At 40.9% G+C, this 26,645-nt stretch overlaps 3 protein-coding genes across 3 annotated transcripts in view; all 3 read right to left on the bottom strand.

Moving 5' to 3' along the window:
• LOC143420788 (uncharacterized) overlaps window positions 1–26,645 on the bottom strand; it is a 178,950-nt gene that overhangs the window by 71,406 nt on the left and 80,899 nt on the right. The gene's annotated exons all lie outside the window — the stretch shown is intronic.
• On the bottom strand, window positions 1,365–26,064 carry LOC143413420 (uncharacterized). The gene is made up of 6 exons (XM_076876454.1): window positions 26,047–26,064; window positions 25,764–25,999; window positions 20,543–20,716; window positions 7,634–7,680; window positions 7,234–7,485; window positions 1,365–1,375 (listed from the first exon to the last, which is right to left on the bottom strand). Exons 1-6 carry the CDS (start codon window positions 26,062–26,064, stop codon window positions 1,365–1,367), a joined length of 738 nt encoding a protein of 245 aa, XP_076732569.1.
• On the bottom strand, window positions 12,140–14,892 carry LOC143420785 (uncharacterized). Its single transcript, XM_076889047.1, has 2 exons — window positions 14,379–14,892; window positions 12,140–13,490 (listed from the first exon to the last, which is right to left on the bottom strand). Exons 1-2 carry the CDS (start codon window positions 14,729–14,731, stop codon window positions 13,220–13,222), a joined length of 624 nt encoding a protein of 207 aa, XP_076745162.1. The 5' UTR covers window positions 14,732–14,892; the 3' UTR covers window positions 12,140–13,219.

The following is a 26,645-nucleotide window of genomic DNA, read 5'->3' as shown; positions in this document are numbered from 1 at the left end:
ACACAGATGAGCTCAATCTGCTGCAGCACGTAGAGCTTTACTGATCAGCAGGTTCAAAGGATTCAGCAGAGCGTAGAGTCAGAGCTAAATGCCACATCACCATAGAGTTTGTTAACAACAGCTTTCTTTGCCCTTTGTCTCGATGGACTGAATCAGGGATACTCGTCATACTTCACCTCAACCACGTCACTGAGAGACCCCAGCCTGACACAGCAGCAGAGATGATGAAAGCAGAAACAGCAAACAGATGCTTCAGTTGTGTTTCTCTCTGTGTGTGCGCTCACGCCCACTTGTGTGTGTGAACTTTCCACGTACCTCAGCTTGTTTCTCCAACATGAGCCATCAGGGCTGAAAAACATCACTAACACATGAATTCTTTCTCTTTTTGTTATCACCTGTGATCATGTGTCTCATGTTTCTGTCATTCACCAGTTCTTGTATAGTTACGTGTAACTAGACTTCTGTGGGACGTAAATGATTGTTTTGTATGCAGATCTGTACAAAGGATGGAAACACTTGATTACAAAGGAGATCTCAGCTGTGTTGTTGTGGATGGACTTCAACGTATTTGTTAAAAAAGAGAATAAAGCAAAGTGTTTTAGCTGTTTGGGAGTTTTTGTTTGATTCCATTCAGTTTTATTTCTATGGAGTCAAATAATAAGAAAGGCTCTAGAACAGCCCTGAGTTTGTCCAGGTGACACTCCTCTGAAGAACAAAGACAAAGAGGAAGAAGGGGACTCGTTTCTTTCAAAATAAAAGCTGAAATGTTTTGGAAGCATGATAATATTTCAGCCAGGATGCCGTCTCCAAGGAGACCTGCACCTCAGCGCTGAGCTCCACATCACGCCCTGTGAAAGCACAGATATAAATCTGCTGCAGTGAGAAGAACTTTACCCAACACAAGTGTAGAAGTAGACATTTGACTTTACCTACAACCTGTTAACAACAAAGCTTTCATTGCCTCTGTTGTTGATGTCATGTAGGACTAATCATACTTCACATCAGCCATGCACACGTCAGAGGATCTCCAGGCTCTCAGTAATAAAGCCAAGCAGATGATGTGAACATAGCAATAGTAAAACATGCATCATAATCAGCTGTATGTGTCGACTATGTGGCACCTCAGTCTTGTTGGCATGAAGAAAAGTTGTGTAACATGTAGCATAAGGGCTGCAAAGACATCATGTAGACAGCAGTCGTCTGTTAGTCGTAACGTATCTCCTGTTAAAGAGTTAAATGTGCGTTCTCCATCTCTGTCCTCTCACAGCTCGCCGTACACCAACTCCAGCTGTGGTAACCATGGCTGTGCCCATCAACACGCTGAAGCTGAGACGCCACCCGTCACTATGGCGACTCCAATAGGGTTACCTGTCAGCTGTGGACGCATGAAAGGAAAACAGCAGAAACACAGACATGTTTACTGGAACATTTCCTATTGACAGCTTTATGGAAAAGTGGGTTTAAACACTTTTCTATGTTTTATTTTGTTTATTTATGGATTTATTGTGAAAGGAATTTCAAAGGTTTAATTTGACCTTTCCCCTGTTTTTCATACAGACTGGAGACGAATGGATGGTGCTTTCTTTGTTTGTCTAAAGATAATGAATAAAACTCTACACACATCTTAAACCACCCTCCTTTCTATATGTTTTGTTATATAAATGGAAAGTATATAAGACACAAACTGAGCTTATATGATACTAAGGACCCTGGAGGTCAGTCCACCTTTATAATTCAGCACAGCCTGGAGTCTCTTAGTCAAGCTTGTTTGTGTTTTCTGTGAGGAAGTTTTCAGCAGCAGCTCTTTTCTTGGATGTTGGTTCCCTTTGTTTCCATCCTCTGTTAAGATGTTTCAGTAATGTTGAGGTCTGGGGAGGCCAATCCATGGCTGACGTCCTGTGATGCTGCATTAGCAGTTTGTTCATAGTGAAAAATGAAGCCACTGCCAATCAGACATTTACACAGTGGATCAACTTCTGATGGTACTGTCCTGAATTCCACACCTATAATATGTTTGCATGTACTGATGAATATGTGCAGCTGATTTTCAGTCCAGTTCCTGTGTGACAGACGCCAGTCTTTCTGCCTGTGTCCTTCCTTAACAATAGAGCCATCCTTCCACTGAGACTGTTTCTGATGAGGCTTCACTGAGCAGTAGATGGATCCCTCAGCTCATCTAATCGTCCTCTTTCTAACACATGACTGTCAGAAACTGTTAATCTGCTGCAGCTCTTTAACTCCTCCACTTCTTTTTTTGTAATCTCTTAGTTTCCTCATCTTTTAAGGTGGCACTGCACACCAGATCCAAAGTCAACATGCTGTTATATAATGGAGTTGAACCTGTAATGGAGTTTGATTTAAACCAATCAGCAATTAAGTGAATGATGATGAGCAAAGATGGTGGAGGTGGTGGATGAAGACCCGGACAGCTGTGGTTGGCTCCTCGTATAGAGCAGAGTGAGGTTGTGTTTGCACATTATTATAAAACCATGTTCACCATATATTTTAGCTGCAGACAATAACATGATTTCTTTGCTGTGGTGATTTTATTCCACTTTGGTAAAATGGAAAACCATCATTTCTTGCTGTAATTCACACATTATTCCAAGAGCCTCAACACGAGCCTTGTAGTCCGACCATATATAGACAAATCAATAGTTGTGTTTGTAACAGCTCATGAACATGAATCGTTCCACATTACTTTAAAATCATTGTAAACTAAACTGGAATAAATGAGTGTTTATATATAGTTTTGTCTCAGCTGTTCATACACAGTGTTTCAGTTCTTATCAGAGTCCCACCGTCTCACTGTGGTGAACCTTTAGCTCTGTTGTAAGCGTGTTGTTAGACCAGGTTTCCCTCATTTAAAAATAATCTCTCATTAGAAATGGACATGATGTCTAAGACATAGAAATGCTTATTATGGGTTCACTTGATGTCACTGAAAAGATGCACATGGGTAACGTGCAGGCCATCCAGCTCCGAGGTTTATCTCCTCACCTCGAGTCTGCGACACTCTCTCCGTGTCCTCTCAGATAAGGGCGCGCACATTTCTGCACCATCTTCTAAATTACAAAGAGCGACTCACAAAACAGAAGCTCACAAAACACTCATCACAAACCAAAAATGGCTCCACTGAGCGTCAAACTGTCACCAGAATTACTGATAATCTAAAGACTCACAGAACTCATTTTGTCTCATTGTGTCTTAGTTTGAGACATAAGTGCATGATCATAATACTGTGTAGTTAGATGAGACAGAGCTGATGCTTGCTCTTAATTATCCTCTTCATGTTTCCCGAGCCTCAGCAGTGGAAGCTACCATGGATAGAAAGACTATGACTCATCTTAAATCTCAAATCTTTGTCTCCAAAGAGCTGCTGATGTGTCCGATATGATCCACAAGCTTAAACTAGGATTATAAGTGTGTGCAGTGATGTGTGTGAAACCTCTGAGGACTCACACGTGTGTGCTTCAGCCCACACACACATATGAAGCACTGCGACCTCACACAGAAGTGTTTTACACATCCAGCCTGAATCCTGATCATTTCTACAGTTTATTAAGTTCAGCTTCACCTGAACATCAGTGATGAAGCTGCTCTGACTCCATCACAGCTCACAGCTGTTGGAATGAGTCAAACAATGAAGAAGGTTCAGAAACAGCTGATGATTTTACAGAAACATGATGCAAACATGAGAATGGACACATGATTTTTTATTAACAGACACCGTTTATGTTTCACTGTGCATGACGTCATCAACACTGACACCAGGGGGCGCTCATCACCAGCCTGAGGAAGTGTGATAATGGGGGGAGACGCAGTGTTGTGTGTACTGCAGTCGGACAGAAGGAAAAACTTCCTCCTGAAAACATTTTCATCCTTCCCAAAAGTGTTTGAGTCAAATGTTACAAATATATAAATACAATAAAACACAGGGTCTTACATAAAATTAGTGATGCAGTTGTGCACTGAGCACCTTTCCAATGTTCCTTCCTCAGATGAGTCCAGCTGCTGAACACATTAACATCTGTATGTAAATGTAGCCGAGAACCAACCTGAGCACTGCTGGGAAAATACAAAGGCAACCATCAAAGTGCTGTATTATCTTATTTATGTTGAATGTTGACTTAGATCCACACCACGATTTATGAAACTATAGAACTAAAATAACAACAATCGTCTGCTTCTTTAAAATTTCTTTCATTACATCAAACCAGTGAAAACTGAGAAAAACAAAGAGCTGTTAGCATGTTTAGACCAACTTTGAGACAGAGACTGTAAAGTTCTGCACTTTAAATCCTGCCTGTGTTCCTGCAAATGATTCACACTGAAAGTATCTTAGTTTAGTATTGAGTGAGCCACAAAGCAGCCTGATAGCTTTAAAACAGGAAAAGTAAATGAAATTGACAGTTTCAGTGTAGCTGGATCTATTATTGGGGGGTCATGACCCCCGTAACCCCGCCTGGTCCTGAGGTCAAATCCACCATCTTTGTTTCAGAGCTTCATGTTCTCCCGTGTTTGTGTGCGTCCTCTCCGGTACTCCGGCTTCCTCCCACAGTCCAAACACATGCAGTTAGTGGGGTCAGGTTAGCTGTGAGTGGTTGTGTCTCTGTGTTATTCCACCTTAATCAATGACTTCCTGTTAGCATGAAGTGCTTCTGTAGGACTGATGTCATTTTCATGGTTGGATCATTTAAATGAAGCTGGACTCAGATGCAGTAAATAAGCTGATTGATCATTAATGAATAAAGCTGGTCAAACACATCACGTGGACACATGTGATTGTGTGTTGTAGTATTGATCCCAATGCTGGTATCAGTCCTGGATCAATAACACTGGATGGATGCGTTCAGCATGGAGCCCCTGAGCTGTGTTACAGACAAACATGGAAACTGACAGGTCTGTGTCATTCACAGTCTGTAACACTTCTAAACAACAGAGGCTGACCCAAGTGCCTCAGAGCCAGGCACGCTCACATCACAGCTCTCTAAATAAGCCAGTTTCAAAATAAGAGCTGAAAGCTGTGTTTGCTTGTGTTAGCTTATTATTGTGGAGACTAACATTCAGTGATCATGTGTTCAGACTCATAATGATTACTCCCAGAAATCCTGATCTTTGTATTTACTGTGTGTTGGATCAATAACTGAGATTCATGGTATCACACAGCTGTGCTGCTGCTGATGTCAGCACATCTGGAACAATACGAGGTATCTGCTACCAGACTGAGCAGGACGTGAGACCTGTGGACTGTTTAAAGCTGTCCCTCCACAGCTCACTCAGACCTGATCCACACCTCAGTGATATTCTCTGACTTCCTCAGTAGAGACAGAAACCATTCAGATCTGGGACCATCAGCTGACTGATGATGTCACACAGACTGTGTTTTTCAGGAACAGTGATTCTGATGTGAGCCTGCTAGCTGACAGCAGACCTGATGAAAGCACATGTTCACATCTGTGAGGACAGACTGGACTCTTTGACTGCACCTTGGTTCTCCTCAGAGGTCTGTACAGGAGCATGTCCACCCCCACTGAAGATCTCAGTCACTGTGAAACATAGAAAGCTGCTTGTGTGGCCTCTGCCTCACATGTAGATACAGCTACAGGTTTCTCTGTCAGTCAGACTGAAACAGTGTCCTGATGCTGCATCATTCAGCTCTGTGCCCCAGTCAGCATCACTGGGAGCTACCAGTGTTTCTGCCCTTTTCCTGTAACACTACACTCAGCACAGGCTCAGCTGGTATCCAGTGTTGGACTTTGGCTTCAGCTGCTGTGATAGATCCTCTAACATAGATCAGCTCTGCTACATGTTGTTAGATAAGTGCAGCTGCTGTCATGTCCTGATGTTTCTCTGGCTCAGCAGCTTCTCCATCAGAGGTTCACATGGAGCTGATCCAGTATCTCCAGTAACGGTGTTCTGTGCCTCACTGGTTCATCCTTCTGTCTGTGTGACGTCAGTCAGATGTTGAAGTTAAACTCTGTAATCTTCACTGTGTCACAGAGTTCAGTGAGTCCCGTTATTCACAGTATCAATCAGATCATCAGAGAACAGCTGATCAGCAATCAGTGGTGCCAACAGCGCCTCCTGTGGTGAGAGGATGCAATAATGCAATGTAGCATTTTTCCACTCAACACTTGCAGTCATGGAAACTGTCTGTTGGATCTGTGTGACGTTGCTTTCTTGGTTAGAGTTCCTCACAAATGTCCAGATGATTCTTCTAATGAGGCGTCGACCATGTTTGCAGCTCTTTGGAAGAAAACGTCGCCCTTTGCCATCCTTACTTTTCTTTGACTTCTTCAAATGCAGCTGAACTCCAGCTGGTATTTTCTTGGACTTTGCAGCTGTTTCTGGTCATCAGTTCATTCCTGCAAACCTCTGAAGCTGAACAACAATGATGCTGCATTGCTGGCTGATCCCAAAAGGTTGATTCTGTTCATCTGGACGTTTTCAGAAACGTTTGCTCACTGATCAGGTGACTTCTTCAGTCTCAGCTGACTGCAGCTTTACAAGCTTACAAACAGCACATTTGCACAATGACTGAAAGCAGCAGCACCTGATATATATGATACTAATATAATACATATACATATATAATCCATACTAATGATGAAGGAACTGAGCTCACAGTCCATTGTTCATTCAGTGAACTACTCAGTTTATTTTGGGCCTCAGAAATGCTCACTCTGTTTGTACATCACTGTCAGCAATAGACTCATTCTGCTGTGTGGACAGGAACACATGTGACATCACTTCCTGTTTGTTTGTGACTGAAGAGGAAGAAGTTTACAAGGAATCATTTAGAAGAGTTTCAAACATCAACTGATTGAATCCATGAATCTGAAAACGTGTTTGTGAGTGAAAGAGACAGACATGTACAGACTGAACTATCTGTTCAACAGTCAGAGTGTTTCTGTAACAGGAGACACTCTTTACACTCCACTCAGCACAGGGACACTGAGTCACCAGGAGACCAGACTCTAAACCCAGGATAAAGAGTTTGAGTGAATGTGGTGTTGAAGGTGTGGAGGTGGATCAGAGTGTCAGAGGAGACTCTGTAGAAGGACAGAGTGCCAGCAGGACAGTCCACATACACTGCTGCTCTGTTAGAGACGGAGGAGGAGGAGGAGGAGGAGGAGGAGATGGATGTTCGACTGTTATTGTGCCTGACAGACTGAGGACCATCATCAGAGCAGCTCAAATTCCAGGACTCCTCATTCCATCCAAACACACAGTCATCACTGCCTCCTTTCCTTCTGATGCTTCTGTAACTCACTGATATAAAAACGTCTCCTCTCCACTCGACCTCCCAGTAACAGCGACCAGTCAGACCATTTCTACACAGCAGCTGAAGATAATAATCAAATCTGTCTGGATGATCAGGATATGACTGAACCTCCTCCACACGTGTCACCTTCCTGTTGTTGTCAGACAGTTGGAGCTTTGTGTTCACTGTGTTTGTGTCGATTGTGAGTTGACAGGAATCTGATGGAGAGAACAAACACAATCCAGCTGCAGTTATTGATCCATCATCTGTTCATTGATTGACACTTTGATGATGACTCCTGACATGATGAAGATGGTTGAATGTGTGCTGCTTTGTTTTCATGAATCCCATTAAAAACACACTTACACTTCCTCAGACCTGGTCTCAACCATCGGACTCCAGCAGGCTCCACCCTGAAAGGAGGAGGGGGGTCAGAGCAGCACAGTCAGCATGCACACATGGACATTACATGGCTCTCACACACACACTGTTACACACTGAGCTCAAAGCTCGGCTCCACTGTTTTATTCAAAGAAATCTACATTTATTTATCAGCACATTTAAAAACAGCTTGAGCCAAAGTGCTGCACAGAGTAGAGAGAAAATAGGAAACATACACAGTAATGACTATAAAGACTGGTCAGGATTGAAAGCTACAGAGTACAAATGTGTTTCCAACCGGCTTTTAAAAATGTCCAGTGTTGGTGACGACCTGATGTGAAGGGCGACTGTTCCAGAGTTTGGCTGCAGCCATCGATAAAGCTCACCTCTGTTTTTACGTCTAGTTCTGGTCAGAAGCTGCTTATCTGCAGACCTGAGGGCTCCACTTGGATTCTTTTGTTAAAGAGAGATAAGATGGAGCCAATCCATTCACAGATTTAAAGACAACCAGATCTGGAAGTGGATTCTACCACGTACTGGTAACCAGTGGAAAAAGCTGGTGATGGGTCGTCTAGCACAGACCCACCGCTGGAACCAGACAATTGATGAGGGAGAGAACTGTGACAGCGCCGTTCCTTCACTTGACCTCAGTCGCTCTCGTCTGCTCCCTCGTAACACTGCTCTTTATTGAGCTTACATGAATATGCACAAGTTCATTATGACGTCTTACACAGGTATGAACAAAGAGTACCAGTCTGTGCATAGTGTGTGTGTGTGTGTGTGTGTGTGTGTGTGTGTGTGTGTGTGTGTGTGTGTGTGTGTGAGTGTGTGTGTGTGAGTGTGTCTGTGTGTGTGTGTGTGTGTGTGTTCCAGATGTGACCCTGTGACCCCAAAGCTGGTGCTAAGAGTCCAGCGGTCCCCCTAACAAAGGGCTCTTATACTTAACGAGACACAGAGTAGGTGTCCTCCTACACCAGGGGTCTCAAACTCGCGGCCCGCGGGCCAATTGCGGCCCGCAGGACGATAGTTTTTGGCCCCACCTTAATATGAAAATGTAATGTTAGTTTGATAATGTATGACACTTTACAGTGTTGTGGGCGGAGCTGAATTAACCCACCAATCAGGGTGGGATATGGATCTCAGGGGACACCAGCCGGGCTTGATGCAAGCAGGGAAACATTTCTCAATGAGTCAAAGTTCCAGCAGCGTTGCCCTGGAGTGTTTCTTTCTTTCCTGTGCCTGGCTGGCTTCCTCCTTTCTATTGGGCAAACGCCGACATTCGCCCCAGCGCGCTGCGTTCACAACACTTCAAAAAAAGTTGTTTTTTTAAGTTGCTGCCCAGCGGGACATTATACGTATATAGATTTATACACACGTCAGTGGGATTTAAAGTTATTTTTCCACAGAGAGAGATCTCATATTAACTCTCACAGTGATGCGTAGGCGGCGGGATAAAAGAAAAGTCATGAACTCAATGCAGCCCAATTTAGTCTGCAGTCACATAGCGACACCTGTTCATCGGCAACAACAGTCCCCGGTAACCCGGACTAATTATAGGGTCGCACCGTAATTTGTGGCTCGATGTTTTTATTTGCATCACTCCGTTTGCATTGCAGCAAACATGAACATTACATATATTTCAATATAATGTAAAAGCAGTCAAAACAACTAACATCAGAAACAGCTGATGTTATTTGTTATATGTCACGGTGTCATTTCCGCTTCTTTCTCCTGTAACAACAGCCCGGCGCCGTGAGCAGTCGCCTTTTTTGCGCTCGCTATCCCTGCACTTTCTACCATCTGCAAACGCCACGGTGTTCGTGTCATCATGAAAGACATGAACATCGAGCGTAAAAACAAAGGAGACTGCTACCGGCTTTTTATCTGCCGATCGCCGTGCTGAGACTCACAGTAATTCCAATGCATGGCCAGACCACCGCTCAGCAGATATTTACAAGCTGTGTGATGCCATTGAGAATGTTGGTTTGCCATGGAAGAGGTTTGTTGGAATAACAACAGATGGAGCGCCATCAATGACAGGGAGGAAACATGGACTGGTGGCACAAAACAAACTGGAAGAGGAAGGCGTGGAGGAGGCCATTGCTCTGCACTGCATCATCCATCAGCAGGTCCTTTGCAGCAAATGCCTGAAGTTTGACAATGTGATGTCTATTGTTGTGAAATGCATCAACCAAATCAGATCCAGGGGCTTAAAGCACCGAAGGTTCTGTGCTTTTTTAGAGGAAATGGAGTCAGAATATGGGGATGTGCTCGACTTCACTGAGGTACGTTGGCTCAGCAGGGGAAATGTATTAAAGAGACTTTTTGAGTTGAGAGCAGAAGTGAAGCCTTCATGGAGAAGGATGGAGTTAGTGTTCCTGTGCTAACTGATCCCAAATGGCTCATGGACTCAGCTTTTCTTGTTGATATGACACATGAGCTTAATGTACTGAACAAGACGTTACAAGGCCAGGGGCAACTTGTCAGTGCTGCCTATGACAACGTGAGAGCATTCTCCACAAAACTGGCGCTCTGGAAAGCTCAGCTCTCTCAGACAAACCTTTGCCATTTCCCAGCATGCAAGGCACTCGTGGATGCAGGCACACCATTCAGTGCTGACGAGTATGTTGATGTCATTTTGAGGCTACAGGAGGAATTTGATCACAGGTTTGCTGACTTCAAGACACACAGAGCCACCTTTCACATTTTTACGGACCCCTTCTCCTTTGATGTGCAAGATGCCCCTTCTGTGCTTCAAATGGAGCTCATTGAGCTGCAGTGCAACTCTGAACTCAAAGCAAAGTTCAGGGAGGTGAGTGGAAAAGCAGAGAAGCTTGGACAATTTTTGAGAGACTTGAGCCCTAGTTTCCCTCGGCTTTCCCGAATGTTCAAGCGGACCATGTGCCTTTTTGGTAGCACATACTTGTGCCAAAAGCTCTTCTCCACTTTGAACTTCAATAAGTCCAAGTACAGGTCCAGACTTACGGATGATCATCTTCAAGACATACTGAGGGTCGCAACTGCTTCCTCCCTCAGGCCAAATCTGGCTCGGCTATGCGAGAGGAAACGCTGCCAGGTCTCTAGCAGCAAGGAGTAGGCAAGAGAAGCCATGTTCAGAAGAACAGTTCATTTTCTACAGTGTTCCATTCATGTTCAGAAGAAGGTTATAGAACTGTTAATACAGACATTTCAATCTAAACACAGCAGATATAGAAGACTGAAAGATACACACAAGTTCACTGACTAAAAATATCTTATTATTATTTTATTTATGTATTACAGATTGATTTTTTTTCTTATTAATTCTTAATTTGTTTATTCATTTTTCATATTTTGTGTTAAAAAATAAAAATAAAGAGATTTGAGAAGATTGGAATTTTTTAACCATGCCTTTCTTGTGGAAAATCTAATGCGGCCCAGCCTCACCCAGACTCTGCCTGCAGCGGCCCCCAGCTAAATTGAGTTTGAGACCCCTGTCCTACACCATAAATCAGTAAGAGAGGGTACGACCTCTCTCATGGCCCCAAGTGGTGTGTGCATGCCAGAGCACTCTGGAAGGCACACAGAGTCTTTACAGACTACTAAGGATCAAACCTCTATCATTATGCAATCGATTATACAACTCTAACGGTGTGTTCACACCGAACGCGATGGACGCGAATAGAGCGTCAGGTTTACATGTAAAGTCAATGGAAAGGCGCGATGACGCGCGATTGCTGGTCCCGCGAAAATTCGGAAGCAGATTTGCGTCGCGAAAACGCCAAAACGCGTGAAACGCGCGTCAGTGTAGCGCGTCTGGCGCGTTTGACTCGCGAATAAAAACACGCGCGTGAGTTTTTGTGTTGCATTTTGTGCATACGCGCGTTTCGCGTCTACCGCTCGAGTTGGAAAAATCTGAACTCCAGCGTCAAATCGCGCCGCGACAACCAATCAGGAGCCTGGTGACGTGGCTGTTACCTAGGTCAAAGGGGCAGATCCAGCCAAAGCCTTTCATACTTCAATGGAGGGGAAGGCTAATCAATGCGGTAGCAAACAACTCGGAGCTGTACAACACCAGCTGCTTTCAGTACCGAGACAGGAATAAAAAGGACCGAGCTTGGAGGAAGATATGTGAAGAGATCGGGCAACCTGGTAAGTTCATTCATTTCTCTTTTGAAAGTTTTCACTGACCCGGGGAAGCCGCACAAAAGCTAGCAAGCCACCGCTATTTTCCCACTGACGTACAAATACCGTTCTGCTTTTATGCATGTTGTCATTTAGGAATATATTTTATTGTTTATTAATAAACAGCACACAGTGGTCCCGCTGTTCATCCGTCACTGCTTTGCTTTTTCGCTGATTTTTTATTGCACAGTACAGCATTGCATTCTGCAGCCTGATTGACAAATCTCCTGCGCTTGCCAAATTTATCACGTTTGGTTTTGATAACCATTGCGTCCAATAGAAAAAACAGCACAAAAACACCCATAACTATGAGCCTCATTCGGAAATAGACACCTGCACCGTGAGGGAAAAAGGCGCACGAAAGTGGCGGGCAGATGAAGACAAACCGCGGCATATTAATACTTTTACGTTTTGCAATCTACAAAGGTTTGCACTTTGAGAATCAATTGTGAGAACTGTGACCAGGGGCTAGTTATTCTGAGAACCCCTGCTGCAATAAATGAGGGACCACTGTCTACTCTACGATTATTATATCCAACCTGTTAACATTTAATACTGTATTGATAGAACCAACTGATTCTGCAGCAGAGCATCCCCAGTCCCTGAGCTCCTGCTGCTGCACCCACAGATATGTACAGCAAGCACTGATACCTTTTTAGTCGGTGGGATTCCCTTGTGATCACCTTTACTAAATATCTACAACCAATCTGATTATATCCTGTTATTGTTTTTTTTTTTTCAATGTTGAAATTAAAATCTAGTAGCAGCCTTCTCATTTCTTTGTGTTTTGTGCTGTTTTACAGGCCCACAGAGGAGGACGGCTCCGAGGCAGATGAGGGACGGGTCCCAGGACGGTCCATCGGCGGTGGAGCTGGCCATCCTGGAGTCCCTGAAGAGGCCACACCAGTCTCCAATGGAGCATTTCCTCCTCAGCCTTGTTCCTGCTCTGGAGAGCAGCTGGTCCTTTTTATTCCTGTCTCTCTGTAAATTCTTATATTTTATATATTTATGTTTAATGTTTTTCTGTTTGAGACTTTTAATATTATTTCAAATAAATGTTTATAATGACTAATGTCTCAGTTCTACTACACAGCAAATGTTGGCACACGACTTGACACATGTAGAATTTATTTCATATTATACTAATGACAAAATATACTGATACAGTGGGATGCAGAAGTTTGGGCAACCTTGTTAATAGACATTATTTTCCTGTATAAATTGTTGGTTGTTACAATAAAAAATGTCAGTTAAATATCATACAGGAGACACACACAGTGATATTTGAGAAGTGAAAAGAAGTTTACTGGATTTACAGAAAGTGTGCAATAATTGTTTAAACAAAATCAAGCAGGTGCATCAATTTGGGCACCACAAAAAAGAAATGAAATGAATATTTAGTGTATATCAATGTGTGTGTCTCCTATATGATATATGGGGTGCCTTTGTCTGGACGTGCTTCCCATCCAGAGCTGCACAGCACAGAGGGAAGTTCCAGCGCTCCTGGAATCCCTCTGTGATGGACCGCCAGTCTCCAGGTGAAGGCACAGCCATGAAGTCGTCCACTAGACAGTCCCAGATGGACGTCGCTGCCTGGGGGGTGATCTGGCTCACCGTGGACACACCGACTCTGAAACTGAACGCGATGGTCCTGAAGGAGTCCCCGGTGACAAGGAACCTGGACAAAATTGTTCAAAATCAGTATTATGTGTACTGCAGTTACAAAATACATTATTCAAATTCCAAAATACTTTTGTGATGTCAGATTTAAATCACAAAACTTAAATCTTACATAAAACCTTTTGTAATTATAAGGATAATTACAAAATGTATATTAGATAATATCTAAAACAGTTGTGTTTTGTTTTAACTTTAACATATCATAATTTGATTGGTAGCAACTTTCACAACTACAGTGAGCCAATCACTCATAATTCCTAAACATGTCAATCAGGTAGGAATGAAGTGAGACATTAATAGAAATAAAGAGTTGTATGTTGACATGTAGCCCTTTCCTTGCTTAAATCATTAATATTTTTGAAAAATTAATCTGTGATAAGACAGCTTATCAAGATAGAACCATGTAACTAGAGATGAACCAAACTGTTCACAGTTTTATCTAACTCTGTTTTAATAAAGGCTGTGACCCCTGCTATAGAGTCTGACAGCTGCAGGGATTATATACAAATATTCAACTATCCCAGAATTAAACCAGGTCTAAATAAAAAGGAGTGAGTATCACTACAAAGGTTAACTCAGTGGTCCTAATGCTACAGTTTGATATCAGCAAACACCGAGCGCATACATTGATGTGACACCACAGCCATGCTATCATGCAAACACTGATAACAGCATAAATCAAATTAAATCGGGACTTGATGAGAGCTTCTGAGTATCACTAGAAATATTATAAAGAGTCGTCTCTGTACCACAGTTTGCTTTCAGTAAACACCGACAGCATTCACTGTTAGCATAGCACATCCATGTTAGCAGTGTATAACTGGATGGATTAGCATATTAGCACAGATATCAATAAAGGACTACCGTATTAAATAGTTTTACTAACCTCAGGCAGACGGACAGGCGCTCTGCAGGTGGGATTGAGCGCCTGTAGTTGGTGTCTAGGCGGGCGATGCTGGGACCGACGAGGGAAAGCAGGTCCTCAAACTGGCCGAGTGAATGACGGTGATAGCGCTGGAATCGGCCGTCATCCAGGCGCAGCTCCTGGAGCAAGTGGTGAAACTCACCAAACTGCTCATGCCTCTGGAGGACCTGATGGACCCAGGTACGGCGAGGACGTCTTTTACGCTGCTGCTCTGCTCTCCACAGTACATAGAGAAGGGAGACTCTCTCTTCAAGCGCTAGCTCGATAGCTGCCATCTTGCAAAGATACCGGTCTGGCACAACTCCCTCCCACATTCCTCCCACATTTCCGGTTCACGCGCGTCAAAATATCATATTTTGACGCGCGATGGATTTTTCTTGGACACGCGTTGAGACGCGAATGTACACGCGTCAAATTAGGGGCGTTTGGGGCGTTTTATTCGCGTCCATCGCGTTCGGTGTGAACACACCGTAAGCATATATGAGTAAATATTTCTAAGCATCAATCAACAATATAAACCTTACAGCTGGTTTTAATAACAGAATTTATTTGTTTCTCAAATGAGAAAGAGCTATCGAGAAACACTCCTAAATCTTTAGTTCTGAACTTTTCCAGTGGGCCAAGGTCAACATTATTAGATAATGCTAATTCTTTTCCCTTACATTATAACAATGTGAGGAGTTAATGCTAAGTATACTGCCATTAGCGGCTAATTCTAATTAGGGGTGAATAATTATTAGTAGCTAATGCTAATATCATTTTCTCTTCCCTTTTAACAATGTGAACAACTAGTGCTAGGTAGGCTGATGCTAGCAGCTAATGCTAATTTGACGTGAATTAGCATTATATTAGTGAGGAGTTAATGCTAAGTAGGCTGCCATTAGTGGCTAATGCTAATTTTAGATGAAAAAGCATTAGCAGCTAATGCTCATATTGTTTTCCTTTGCTTTGTAAGAACGACAGCAGCTAATGATACGAAGTCTACCATTATTAACAATTGTTAATTTGATGTAAATTAGCATTATCTGATAATGGTAACCCTTTTCCCCTGCATTATAACTATGTCAGGAGTTAATGCTAACTAGGCTTCCATTAGGGGCTAACTCTAATTAGGTGAATAATTATTAGCAGCTAATGCTAATATTGTTTTCCCTTCCCTTTTAACAATGTGAGCAGCTAATTCTAATTTGATGTGAATTAGCATTATATTAGTGAGCAGTTAATGCTAAGTAGGCTGCCATTATTAACTAATGCTACTTTGACGTGAATTAGCATTATGTGCTAATACTAACCCTCTGATGGTCATCGTCAAAATAGGGACCCTTTTGGGTCCCCTTGGATTTTTGATTCTCAATATATCAGTCATTTTAAAGACTAGTTGCATGAAACTTGGCTAGGAGTTGCATTTTAGCATTATTTTTAAAATTCATTGATCCCCTCTATGGTGTTGTGTATAGTAAAGGAGATTCACATAAGTGTTACCATCTGTGGTCCTCGTACCATTTTGGGTCCCATTGACTCCCATTATAATCACATATTTTCGATATACTGTAATCCTGACATGTGATAATTTTTTTCTCGTGAATACCTAATGGATCTAAGCCTCAGGCTTCAAAATAAAGGAAAAATATGTTTCGGATCCAATGAGCACAATATTAGGTACAGCACCACCATAGACATTTTCAGTGGTTTTGAATGCAGGACATGGTTATCTTATTATGCAAAATACATGACAATAAAACAGCTGACCACCATAAAATAGTCTCGATGTAGTGGAACTGATATAAGAGAGTGGTGTGAATGTGATTGAGAATATATTTATAATATATATTACGGGTTTCCCCCCCCCCCCCCCACCCCCAAAATAAATAAATAAAAAATAAACAGGGGTCTTTATGACAATAAAGCTATAAAAACATAAAAAATATTTACAAATTTATGAAAAACTTTATATCTGTGGTTAGGTCTGAAGTTGTTTAAAAGATCTGATGTGAAAAAAAATGAAAAAACAATTCATAAAATTCATTGCTATATCACCTTTTGGATGGGGACCATTTTGGGTCCCGAGGGATACCAATGGAAGTATATTGCAAAAACTCTTATTGCTCCAAAAATAATAATGCATCCAAATCAATTCTATTCTGAATTCTTTACCCATCCAAGGCTCTAATAACCTCATGCCAAGTAGTTCCATTTGCAACTCATTTTTTGAAAATATTGCATATTATGGTTTTTTACCCCCCAAAGTAAAAAATAAACAGGGGTCTTTATGACAATAAAGCCATAAAAACATAAAAAATATTGAGAAAATTATGAAAAACTTTATATCAGTGGATAGGTCTGAAGTTGTTTAAAAGATCTGGTGTGAAAAAAACTGAAAAAAAAATTCATAAAATCCATTGCTATATCACCTTTTGGATGGGGACCATTTTGGGTCCCGAGGACCATAAAAGGGTGTAAATTTGAAAAACTCTTATTGCTCCAAAAATAATAATGCATCCAAATCAATTCTATTCTGAATTCTTTACCTATCCAAGGCTCTAATAACCTCATGCCAAGTAGTTCCATTTGCAACTCATTTTTTGAAAATATTGCATATTATGGTTTTTTACCCCCCAAAGAAAATAAACAGGGGTCTTTATGACAATAAAGCCATAAAAACATAAAAAATATTGAGAAAATTATGAAAAACTTTATATCAGTGGATAGGTCTGAAGTTGTTTAAAAGATCTGGTGTGAAAAAAACTGGAAAAAAAATTCATAAAATCCATTGCTATATCACCTTTTGGATGGGGACCATTTTGGGTCCCGAGGACCATAAAAGGGTGTAAATTTGAAAAACTCTTATTGCTCCAAAAATAATAATGCATCCAAATCAATTCTATTCTGAATTCTTTACCTATCCAAGGCTCTAATAACCTCATGCCAAGTAGTTCCATTTGCAACTCATTTTTTGAAAATATTGCATATTATGGTTTTTTACCCCCCAAAGTAAAAAATAAACATGGGTCTTTATGACAATAACGCCATAAAAACCTAAAAAAATGTAAATAAAAATTAAGAAAAACTTTATATCAGTGGATAGGTCTGAAGTTGTTTAAAAGATCTGATGTGAAAAAAAATGAAAAATTAATTCATATATGATATTGCTATATCACCTTTTGGATGGGGACCCCTTTGGGTCCCAAGGGATACCAATGGATGTATATTGTAAAAACTCTTATTGCTCCAAAAATAATAATGCATCCAAATCAATTCTGTTCTGAATTCTTTACCTATCCAAGGCTCTAATAACCTCATGCCAAGTAGTTCCATTTGCAACTCATTTTTTAAAAATATTGCATATTATGGTTTTTTACCCCCCAAAAAACAGGGGTTTTTATGACAATAAAGCCATAAAAACCTAAAAAATATTAAAAAAATTATGAAAAACTTTATATCAGTGGATAGGTCTGAAGTTGTTTAAAAGATCTGATGTGAAAAAAAATGAAAAAAAAATTCATAAAATCCATTGCTATATCACCTTTTGGATGGGGACCATTTTGGGTCCCGAGGACCATAAAAGGGTGTAAATTTGAAAAACTCTTATTGCTCCAAAAATAATAAAGTATCCAAATCAATTCTGTTATGAATTTTTTACCTATCCAAGGCTCTAATAACCTCATGCCAAGTAGTTCCATTTGCAACTCATTTTTTAAAAATATTGCATATTATGATTTTTTACCCCCCCAAAAACAGGGGTTTTTATGACAATAAAGCCATAAAAACCTAAAAAATATGAAAAAAATTATGAAAAACTTTATATCAGTGGATAGGTCTGAAGTTGTTTAAAAGATCTGATGTGAAAAAAAATGAAAAAAAAATTCATAAAATCCATTGCTATATCACCTTTTGGATGGGGACCATTTTGGGTCCCGAGGACCATAAAAGGGTGTAAATTTGAAAAACTCTTATTGCTCCAAAAATAATAAAGTATCCAAATCAATTCTGTTATGAATTTTTTACCTATCCAAGGCTCTAATAACCTCATGCCAAGTAGTTCCATTTGCAACTCATTTTTTAAAAATATTGCATATTATGATTTTTTACCCCCCCAAAAACAGGGGTTTTTATGACAATAAAGCCATAAAAACCTAAAAAATATGAAAAAAATTATGAAAAACTTTATATCAGTGGATAGGTCTGAAGTTGTTTAAAAGATCTGATGTGAAAAAAAATGAAAAAAAAATTCATAAAATCCATTGCTATATCACCTTTTGGATGGGGACCATTTTGGGTCCCGAGGACCATAAAAGGGTGTAAATTTGAAAAACTCTTATTGCTCCAAAAATAATAAAGTATCCAAATCAATTCTGTTATGAATTTTTTACCTATCCAAGGCTCTAATAACCTCATGCCAAGTAGTTCCATTTGCAACTCATTTTTTAAAAATATTGCATATTATGATTTTTTACCCCCCAAAAAACAGGGGTTTTTATGACAATAAAGCCATAAAAACCTAAAAAATATGAAAAAAATTATGAAAAACTTTATATCAGTGGATAGGTCTGAAGTTGTTTAAAAGATCTGATGTGAAAAAAACTGAAAAAAAAATTCATAAAATCCATTGCTATATCACCTTTTGGATGGGGACCATTTTGGGTCCCGAGGACCATAAAAGGGTGTAAATTTGAAAAACTCTTATTGCTCCAAAAATAATAATGCATCCAAATCAATTCTGTTATGAATTTTTTACCTATCCAAGGCTCTAATAACCTCATGCCAAGTAGTTCCATTTGCAACTCATTTTTTAAAAATATTGCATATTGTGATTTTTTACCCCCCCAAAAACAGGGGTTTTTATGACAATAAAGCCATAAAAACCTAAAAAATGAAAAAAAAATTATGAAAAACTTTATATCAGTGGATAGGTCTGAAGTTGTTTAAAAGATCTGATGTGAAAAAAAATGAAAAAAAATTCATAAAATCCATTGCTATATCACCTTTTGGATGGGGACCATTTTGGGTCCCGGCGACCGTGAAAGGGTGTAAATTTTGACGGCTATCCAAGGGCTAATACTGTTTTCCCTTACTTTTTAACAATGTGAGCGGCTAATTCTAAGTACGCTCTTGTAAATAGCTAATTCTAATTTAGTGTGAATTAGCATTATTCAATAATGCTAACACTGTTTTCTCTTACTTATTAAAAATGATAGTAGCTAATACTAATACTCTTTTCCGTTGGGTAACAACGATGTGAGGAGTTAATGCTAAGTAGGCTGCTTTTAGAGGCTTATTCTAATTAGGGCTGAATAATTATTAGTAGCTAATGCTAATACCGTTTTCTCTTTCCTTATAACAATATGAGCAGCTAATGCTAATTTGATGTGAATTAGCATTATATTAGTGAGGAGTTAATGCTAAGTAGGCTACCATTAGCAGCTAAAGCTAATTTGAGGTGAATAAGCATTAGTAGCTAACGCTAATACCCTTTTCTCTTGTGTTATAATGATGTGAGACGTTAATGCTAAATAGGCTTCCATGAGTGACTCCTTTCCCTTGCATTATAAAGATGTGAACAGTTTATGCTAAGTAAGCTGCCATTAGCAGCTAATGCTAATACTGTTTTCCCTTTCTTTATACAACTTGAGCAGCTATTGCTAAGTAGGCCACTTTTCTCTGCTAAAGATTTCTGTGACCATGATAGAAACTCTGATAAGCTAATGCTGCTAAGCTAATGCTGTTTATGGGCCCTGTTAGAATCAATATTTCATTCTCATTCTGTTGTTTGAGAACAATAACAGAAAAATGTGCACTTCAGAACAAATTTATTGTGAATTCAGCTGTGAATGTACAGTTTGTCATTATTTAAGCTTCCATTTCCAAATGTTAGCTGACACTTTATTAGGTACACTGGTATCTATATCAGGTACACCTGTGACCTAAATGTTCCTGCAAACAGACTCCTTGGAGACCCCTACATAAATATCCATGAACTATCCAGCTAGACTAGTGTGTCTGTCCCTGAAAATATTCCTGCATGTGTGATTGTTCATGTCTCATCTGCAGGAAACAAACAGGAAGTGAGTGAAAGACACGGGAAATGTTTCCAGCTCTTCCTCCTCTATCAGATTTTCTCTCCATACCTGAGAGTGTCCAGTCTCCAGCCTGGATCCTTCAGTCCAGCCAACAGCAGCTTCATTCCTGAGGGACCTGGATGATTGTAGCTCAGGTCCAGCTCTCTCAGATGGGAGGGGTTGGAGCTCAGAGCTGAGGCCAGAGAAGTATAGCCTTCCTCTGTGATCAGACATCCTGACAGACTGCAAACACACAAAACAACAATCTATCTGTCAACAGTTGTTTTCTCTTTGTCACAATAACATCTATCCATTTACATCCATTCAATGTAACTTTATTTATAAGTGACAATACCCAACAGACAACAACAGTCATCTGAAGCTGTTTAACAGTGTAAGGTAACCGCCTCCACTGTGAGCAGCACTTGGTGATGGTGGGAAGAAGAACTCCCTTTGACACAAAGATCCTCCCAGTGAAAACAGGCTCCAGGAGGAGCATCTACCATGACTGGTTGCAGGGTGAGGGGAAAGAGAAGAGATGAGCTCAGAGAGACAAGAACAAAACAGAGAGACAAAAGTTAAGGACATGCAGTAGTGACATATAAAAGCATCAGGAGTGAAAAGTGGGGAGAAGAAAGCAGAGCATCATGGGAAGTCCACCAACAGCCTGAGCCTATAGCAGCATAACTAAGGGATGGTTCAGGGTCACCTGATCCAGCTCGAACTATAAGTTTTATCAAAAAGGAAAGTTTGAAGCTGATCTTCAAAGTAGAGAGGGTGTCTGTCTCCTGAACTCAAACTGGGAGCTGCTTCCACACCCAGTCCAACATAGCCAGGCTTTCTTTGCTGCTTTGACAAAACCTCAAATCCCAGTCAGAGATGATGAGCATCATCACAGTGATGATCATTTCTCTGTAACCCAGGCTTTCTGCTTCAGGATCTGTGCACGCTCACAGAACAAGGAGACCTTTAAACATCATTTCACTAAATGGATGGACTGAGCTCAGCCTACAGATGAACTGGTGCCAGAGATCATAAAGAACATCAAACAGTCAAATTCAACACTTTAATGGAAATATGAGATTAATGCTGCAGACAATCATGAAGCTGCTGAATTCATGAACATCAAGAATGCAGCGAGTGGTAAAATAAAGATTTGACCTCAGTGTGCTCAGTGTTCCTGTCTATTCCTAACATATTCCTAACATGATAGCTGCACTTTAGAGCTCTAAAACTGGAACTGACACATATTTAAACTCCACATGTTACTCAGTACATTCAGTTCTGACACTCGCCCACAGTCCAACAAAGGAAACATGGAGATCACATCAGTTTGTCACCAAAGTCTAATTATTAGGGCAACTTAACCTGTTATTATCTCGTTAACTCATTAACTGATTAACGTCAGCAATTATTTTAATCACAGTTTTTAAAATCATGATTATTGTGAAAGTGCTCACTGGCTCTGAATATAAAAGCCATGGGTCACAGGAGGGATGTTGATCAGTGCTGGCTTGAAATGGGCGTCATTATGCGTCTCAGCCAATGGGAGCATTGAGGGTGGGCCTAATACTACTGCAGCGCTCACATGACCCAGGACAGAGAGAAAGGGGCGGGACAGAAACATGGAGACAGGTACAGATCTTTGACATGTTCATTTTAAACTGTTCCAGGAGGCAGTGTTGATACAACTAAAGTTATCTGTTGTTGAAGAAGTCGGTCTGAGGAACGTTCTTAGGATCAACAAATGACGGCATGTATGAGCCTCAAGACGCAGCATCACAAGAAGAACACATGAGCTGTAGAAAAAGGAGAGACTACGAAAGCCACGGCGTTACAACATGAACCAGCTGTTACAGATGTAACACATGAGCTGCTATTAAACATGATGTATTTCTCAGTGTCCTGTCGGTGTGTGAGAGACAAACAGCCTCTGTATGTGTGTGTAAATACAGCATGAATATGTAGAGGACATGTTTGTGGATATAAGTAAATGAAAGCTCTGCGTCATTTGAATCTTCTTGTTTCTGTTGCAGGTCTGTGACTGAACTTCTGGGAGGAGAAACGTTGGTTTCATGCTCTGTGATTCTGTGTTTTGTCATCTCTCTCAGGTGATGCAGAGCTCAGATGATGACCCCGCCTACGTGGTCAAATTCAAGTCTACATTCAGAACAGACCTGGAGACACGCAAGCAAAATGCCAACATTGTATATGTGAAAACTGCTGCTGGAGCCAGATTCAAGGAGCTCAAGTGTTTACCCAGATCTTACTGAACTCACTGCAGGAACAGAGGGTTGTTGGAGGGAAACCTGTGGAAGCAACAACATCCGAGCCACCAGAGAAGAAGTTGGCCCTGTTGGTGCTTCATCAGAGTGTGAACAGGAGGAAGACTCAGCTGAGAACAGTGTGGTGGATACAGAGCAGAGCCCACCATCAGTACAGAGGCCTGTCCATTAGAGGCTGCTCCAACATGCAGCACATGTACTTGGCCACAGCTGCAACATCTGTACCTGTGAAAGCTTCTTCTCTGTTGCTGCTCATATTGTGCAGAAGAAGAGAGTTTCTTTATCATCAGAAAATGTCAATGAGCTTGTGAGTCTTAGCAGCTGGCTCGGTGCAGAGGAGGAAGAACATGTCAGTCAGAGGAAGATAAATGCAGTTCATGTTGTCAACTCAACCTGGACTGTTGAAAGAGTTTTTCTTTGTCTGGTTTCTGACTGAGATTCTCCAAAGGAAATCCAGCACAAACACACACTTCACACACTCAAAGTCCTGCACAGTAAATGAGCTGATGAGCGTTTGTGCTGCTGCCTGATAACAGAACAATAGTTCTGCTGCTTCCTGTTCTGCAAACACACATTTATAAATGTTCACTTGCTGTTGATCAAAGGTATGTTGGTGGCTCTGGACGCTGAGGGAACTTTGTAAAAAACTAGATCAAATGTTAACGTCCTGGCAGAGGCAAAGAACTTTGATTTGATATTTGATTAGATTCATGTTTCAGCTCAGACTGACAGAAATATTTGAACTGCTGCTGTGTTAAAGGGAACACTGCTGTTAGAAAGCACCTGATCTGTTTCTGCACACTGAATGTTGCACTTCTCATACTGCAGTACTATTACAATAAGTACACAATGCACTACTTTTGAACTCATGATTGAATGTTGCTGTAACAAAGCCATTAGTGTGATTCAAAGTGTTCATGGTTTCCCAGCACAACAAATGATTGCACAAGTGTGACTGATCCACTTTCTAATGTGTGTGTAGCCCACACTGTGTGTCACTGTGTCACAGGTGAGTCTGTGTGTCCAGGTTCTATGAGGACAACAGGATATAGTGACTGAGTCCAGCAGCTTAAAGTCTGACTCCATCCTCCATTTAAATAACTCACAGCAACAACTGAATAGCTTTGCCTTTGTGCAGCTGACACTTCATTTTAATGTCCTTCTATTCTGGTTCATCTGGTCTCAGTTTCTATAAGCACACAGGTTTCATCAGGACTCTATGACCTCAGTAATCTTTGCTGGGCCTTAATGCTCTGAACAAAGCTGCACATCACAAGACTAAATAGAAATGAATCAGTCTTTCATTCTCACTGCTGTTTGACTTCAGCTCTCAATGTCCCACCATAACCCATGGAAAGAATTACTGTCCATCCAGACTGCTGAACATGAAGCTGAAGAAGGTGGAGTATTGTGAGGGCTGATGGAGATGATGATGAGGAATCCAGGAGCAGTGGGTGGATGGCAGCATCAGCATGAAGGATCAGTGTGAGAACACATCATCATCCACAAAGGAAACCAGTCTGAGTGTCTGACGCTCTTGTTAGAAAGACGCAGTCCCAGCAGTTAGCTTGTCTGCTAGTTAGCTGAGAGCTAACTCACTTGTACATTGAATACCAAACTGTGTAAACCAGGGGTGTCAAACATATGGCCCGTGGGCCAAATCCAGCCCTTGAGATAATTTCATATGTCAAATATTGATGAATTTTCAGGCTTGCTGATAATCAATGTGAGCACGGCTGAGGTTTTATTCTGATGAGCAAACCATGTGGCCAAACACTTTCAGAGACAGACTGGGATCATACCATTATGTGAAAGAGGACATGTCCCATAGACAGCAAGGGTAGTGGTAGAGACCAGTACACAGAGAAATGGGAGCTGTACTGAAATGCAAGCGTGTCAGGAAAGAGTGAAAAGGCAAAATGAGCAGCATCTGGCTGCATTTCAGTGATATTGGAGACCACAAAGCTGAGTGCAACATTTATACAGGAGATATACAGGAGACGCTGAGAGCAGAACTGATAAAATTAGGAGCTGGCTAAAGTGAGACCCATTTTTATTTCCACCCATTTTCCACTGTGGAGGACAAAAGGTTTCAAACTGGTCCAGGTCTTAAACCTCACGTGTTCTTCCTAATAGCAGTAAATGGATAGAAATAAGGCTTTTATGAAAACACTGAATAAAACTTGCTGCCTTTAAAAAGACTAAATGTACAGTTCAGTATTGAATACTACATAAAATAAACTATATATAAAGTGTGTCTGAATGGCAGAGATGCAGAAATATGTGCATGTAGCACAGAGCCACGGCTCAGTGTCTGAATGAGTCTCACAGACCTGAATGTGCTGTTGAAGCCATTTATAATTATAACGTAATTCTTTACTCGTTTGATCTGCTCCTTACCACAAGCCACCAGACGTGGAAGGTTTTGGACTTTTAACTATATTTTCTGAAGTTTTACAACTTTTCTTACTGTTAAAAACCTCGTTATGGCCATTCATGCTGTACAAAGTAATTAGACATGTGTGGTATCTACAGAAACGTCAGAATCTCAGCTAAAAGTTCACAAAACCATCTCAACAACCACCAAACAGCTGAAACAGCAGGTGAACAGATCACACAAAAAAGATGTAAACACAAATCCCCCTGATCATCTGTTTTTTAAACATGAAGCGTCGTTTTGGACGTTCATTTACTGCTGGTTCAGTGAATTTTGGTTGGACAGTGATGAAACCTGCAGCCTCAGAATCTGTGAGAAGTCTGCTTTCAGCACCCAACAGCATTGTTGTGTTGTGTGGATCCACCTCTGCAAACTCATCACTGTTTCACCATCATGTTTCTACTTAGACAATAACAAAGGAAGCAGTTCCCAGGAACTACTTCCTGTCTTGTTAACATAAGAGTACGTTGCCCTCCAAAACACCTCCACTTCTCCTCTTATTAGAGGACTGCCTTATTATTAATCTGCTAATTCTGTCAGTTGATGAAAGAAAAATGCTTGATCTCACCTGAGAGTTTCCAGTGTACAGCGTGGACTCTTCAGTCCTTCAGACAGAAGCTTCACGCCTGAATCCTTCAGGTTAATGTTACTCAGGTCCAGCTGTCTCAGATTAGAGGTCTGAGAGCTGAGACCTGAGGCCAGAGCTTCACAGCTTCTCTCTGACAGGTCACAGTGACTCAGTCTGAAAAATAACAGATAAACAATTACAAAAATAAAACACTTATGTTGAAGCGTAATGAGATACTATTATATTTAGCAATATTTCATCTTGTTTTGTCAGGAAACTGAGCACTGATGCAGAGCAACATGTGGAGAGAATCAGAGGAGAAGAAGTGAAGAGAGAACAGCAGTAAAACAACACTGAATTGTTCAGTGTGCTTTTGATATCAACAGAATGTGTCAAACTTCTTTATTTTGTATTTGTTTTAGTAGAATTGATGATTATCACTTAGATAACAACCACAGGCCAGGTCTAAATTGCACTTTGGTGACAGTTACACCCAGAAATATTTCAGAAACGTGGACAATTTGTGCTCCATTGTATTCAGTATTGAACAAACTGAGTACCGATGACCACTTAATATTTTTGATATTTTATTTGAGTTGTTCCACCTGATCTGTGTTAACTAGAATAAACATTTAAAAGCTAAAGCTATGATCACATATGTACTTACAGAGCTTTGTTGGAGGCTTTGACCACTGGCAGCAGCCTCAGAAGAGCCTCCTCTGAAGCAGAGTATTTCTTCAGGTCAAACACATCCAGATCTTCTTCTGATGACAGTAAGATGAAGACCAGAGCTGACCACTGAGCAGGAGACGGTTCATCTGTGGAGAGACGTCCTGATCTCAGGGACTGTTGGATCTCCTCCACTAGAGAACGATCATTCAG

Source organism: Maylandia zebra, linkage group LG2 (assembly GCF_041146795.1).
Source record: "Maylandia zebra isolate NMK-2024a linkage group LG2, Mzebra_GT3a, whole genome shotgun sequence".
Taxonomy (NCBI): domain Eukaryota; kingdom Metazoa; phylum Chordata; class Actinopteri; order Cichliformes; family Cichlidae; genus Maylandia; species Maylandia zebra.
The sequence above is the reverse complement of the archived record's forward strand: the minus strand, read 5'-3'. Positions and strand labels throughout refer to the sequence as shown.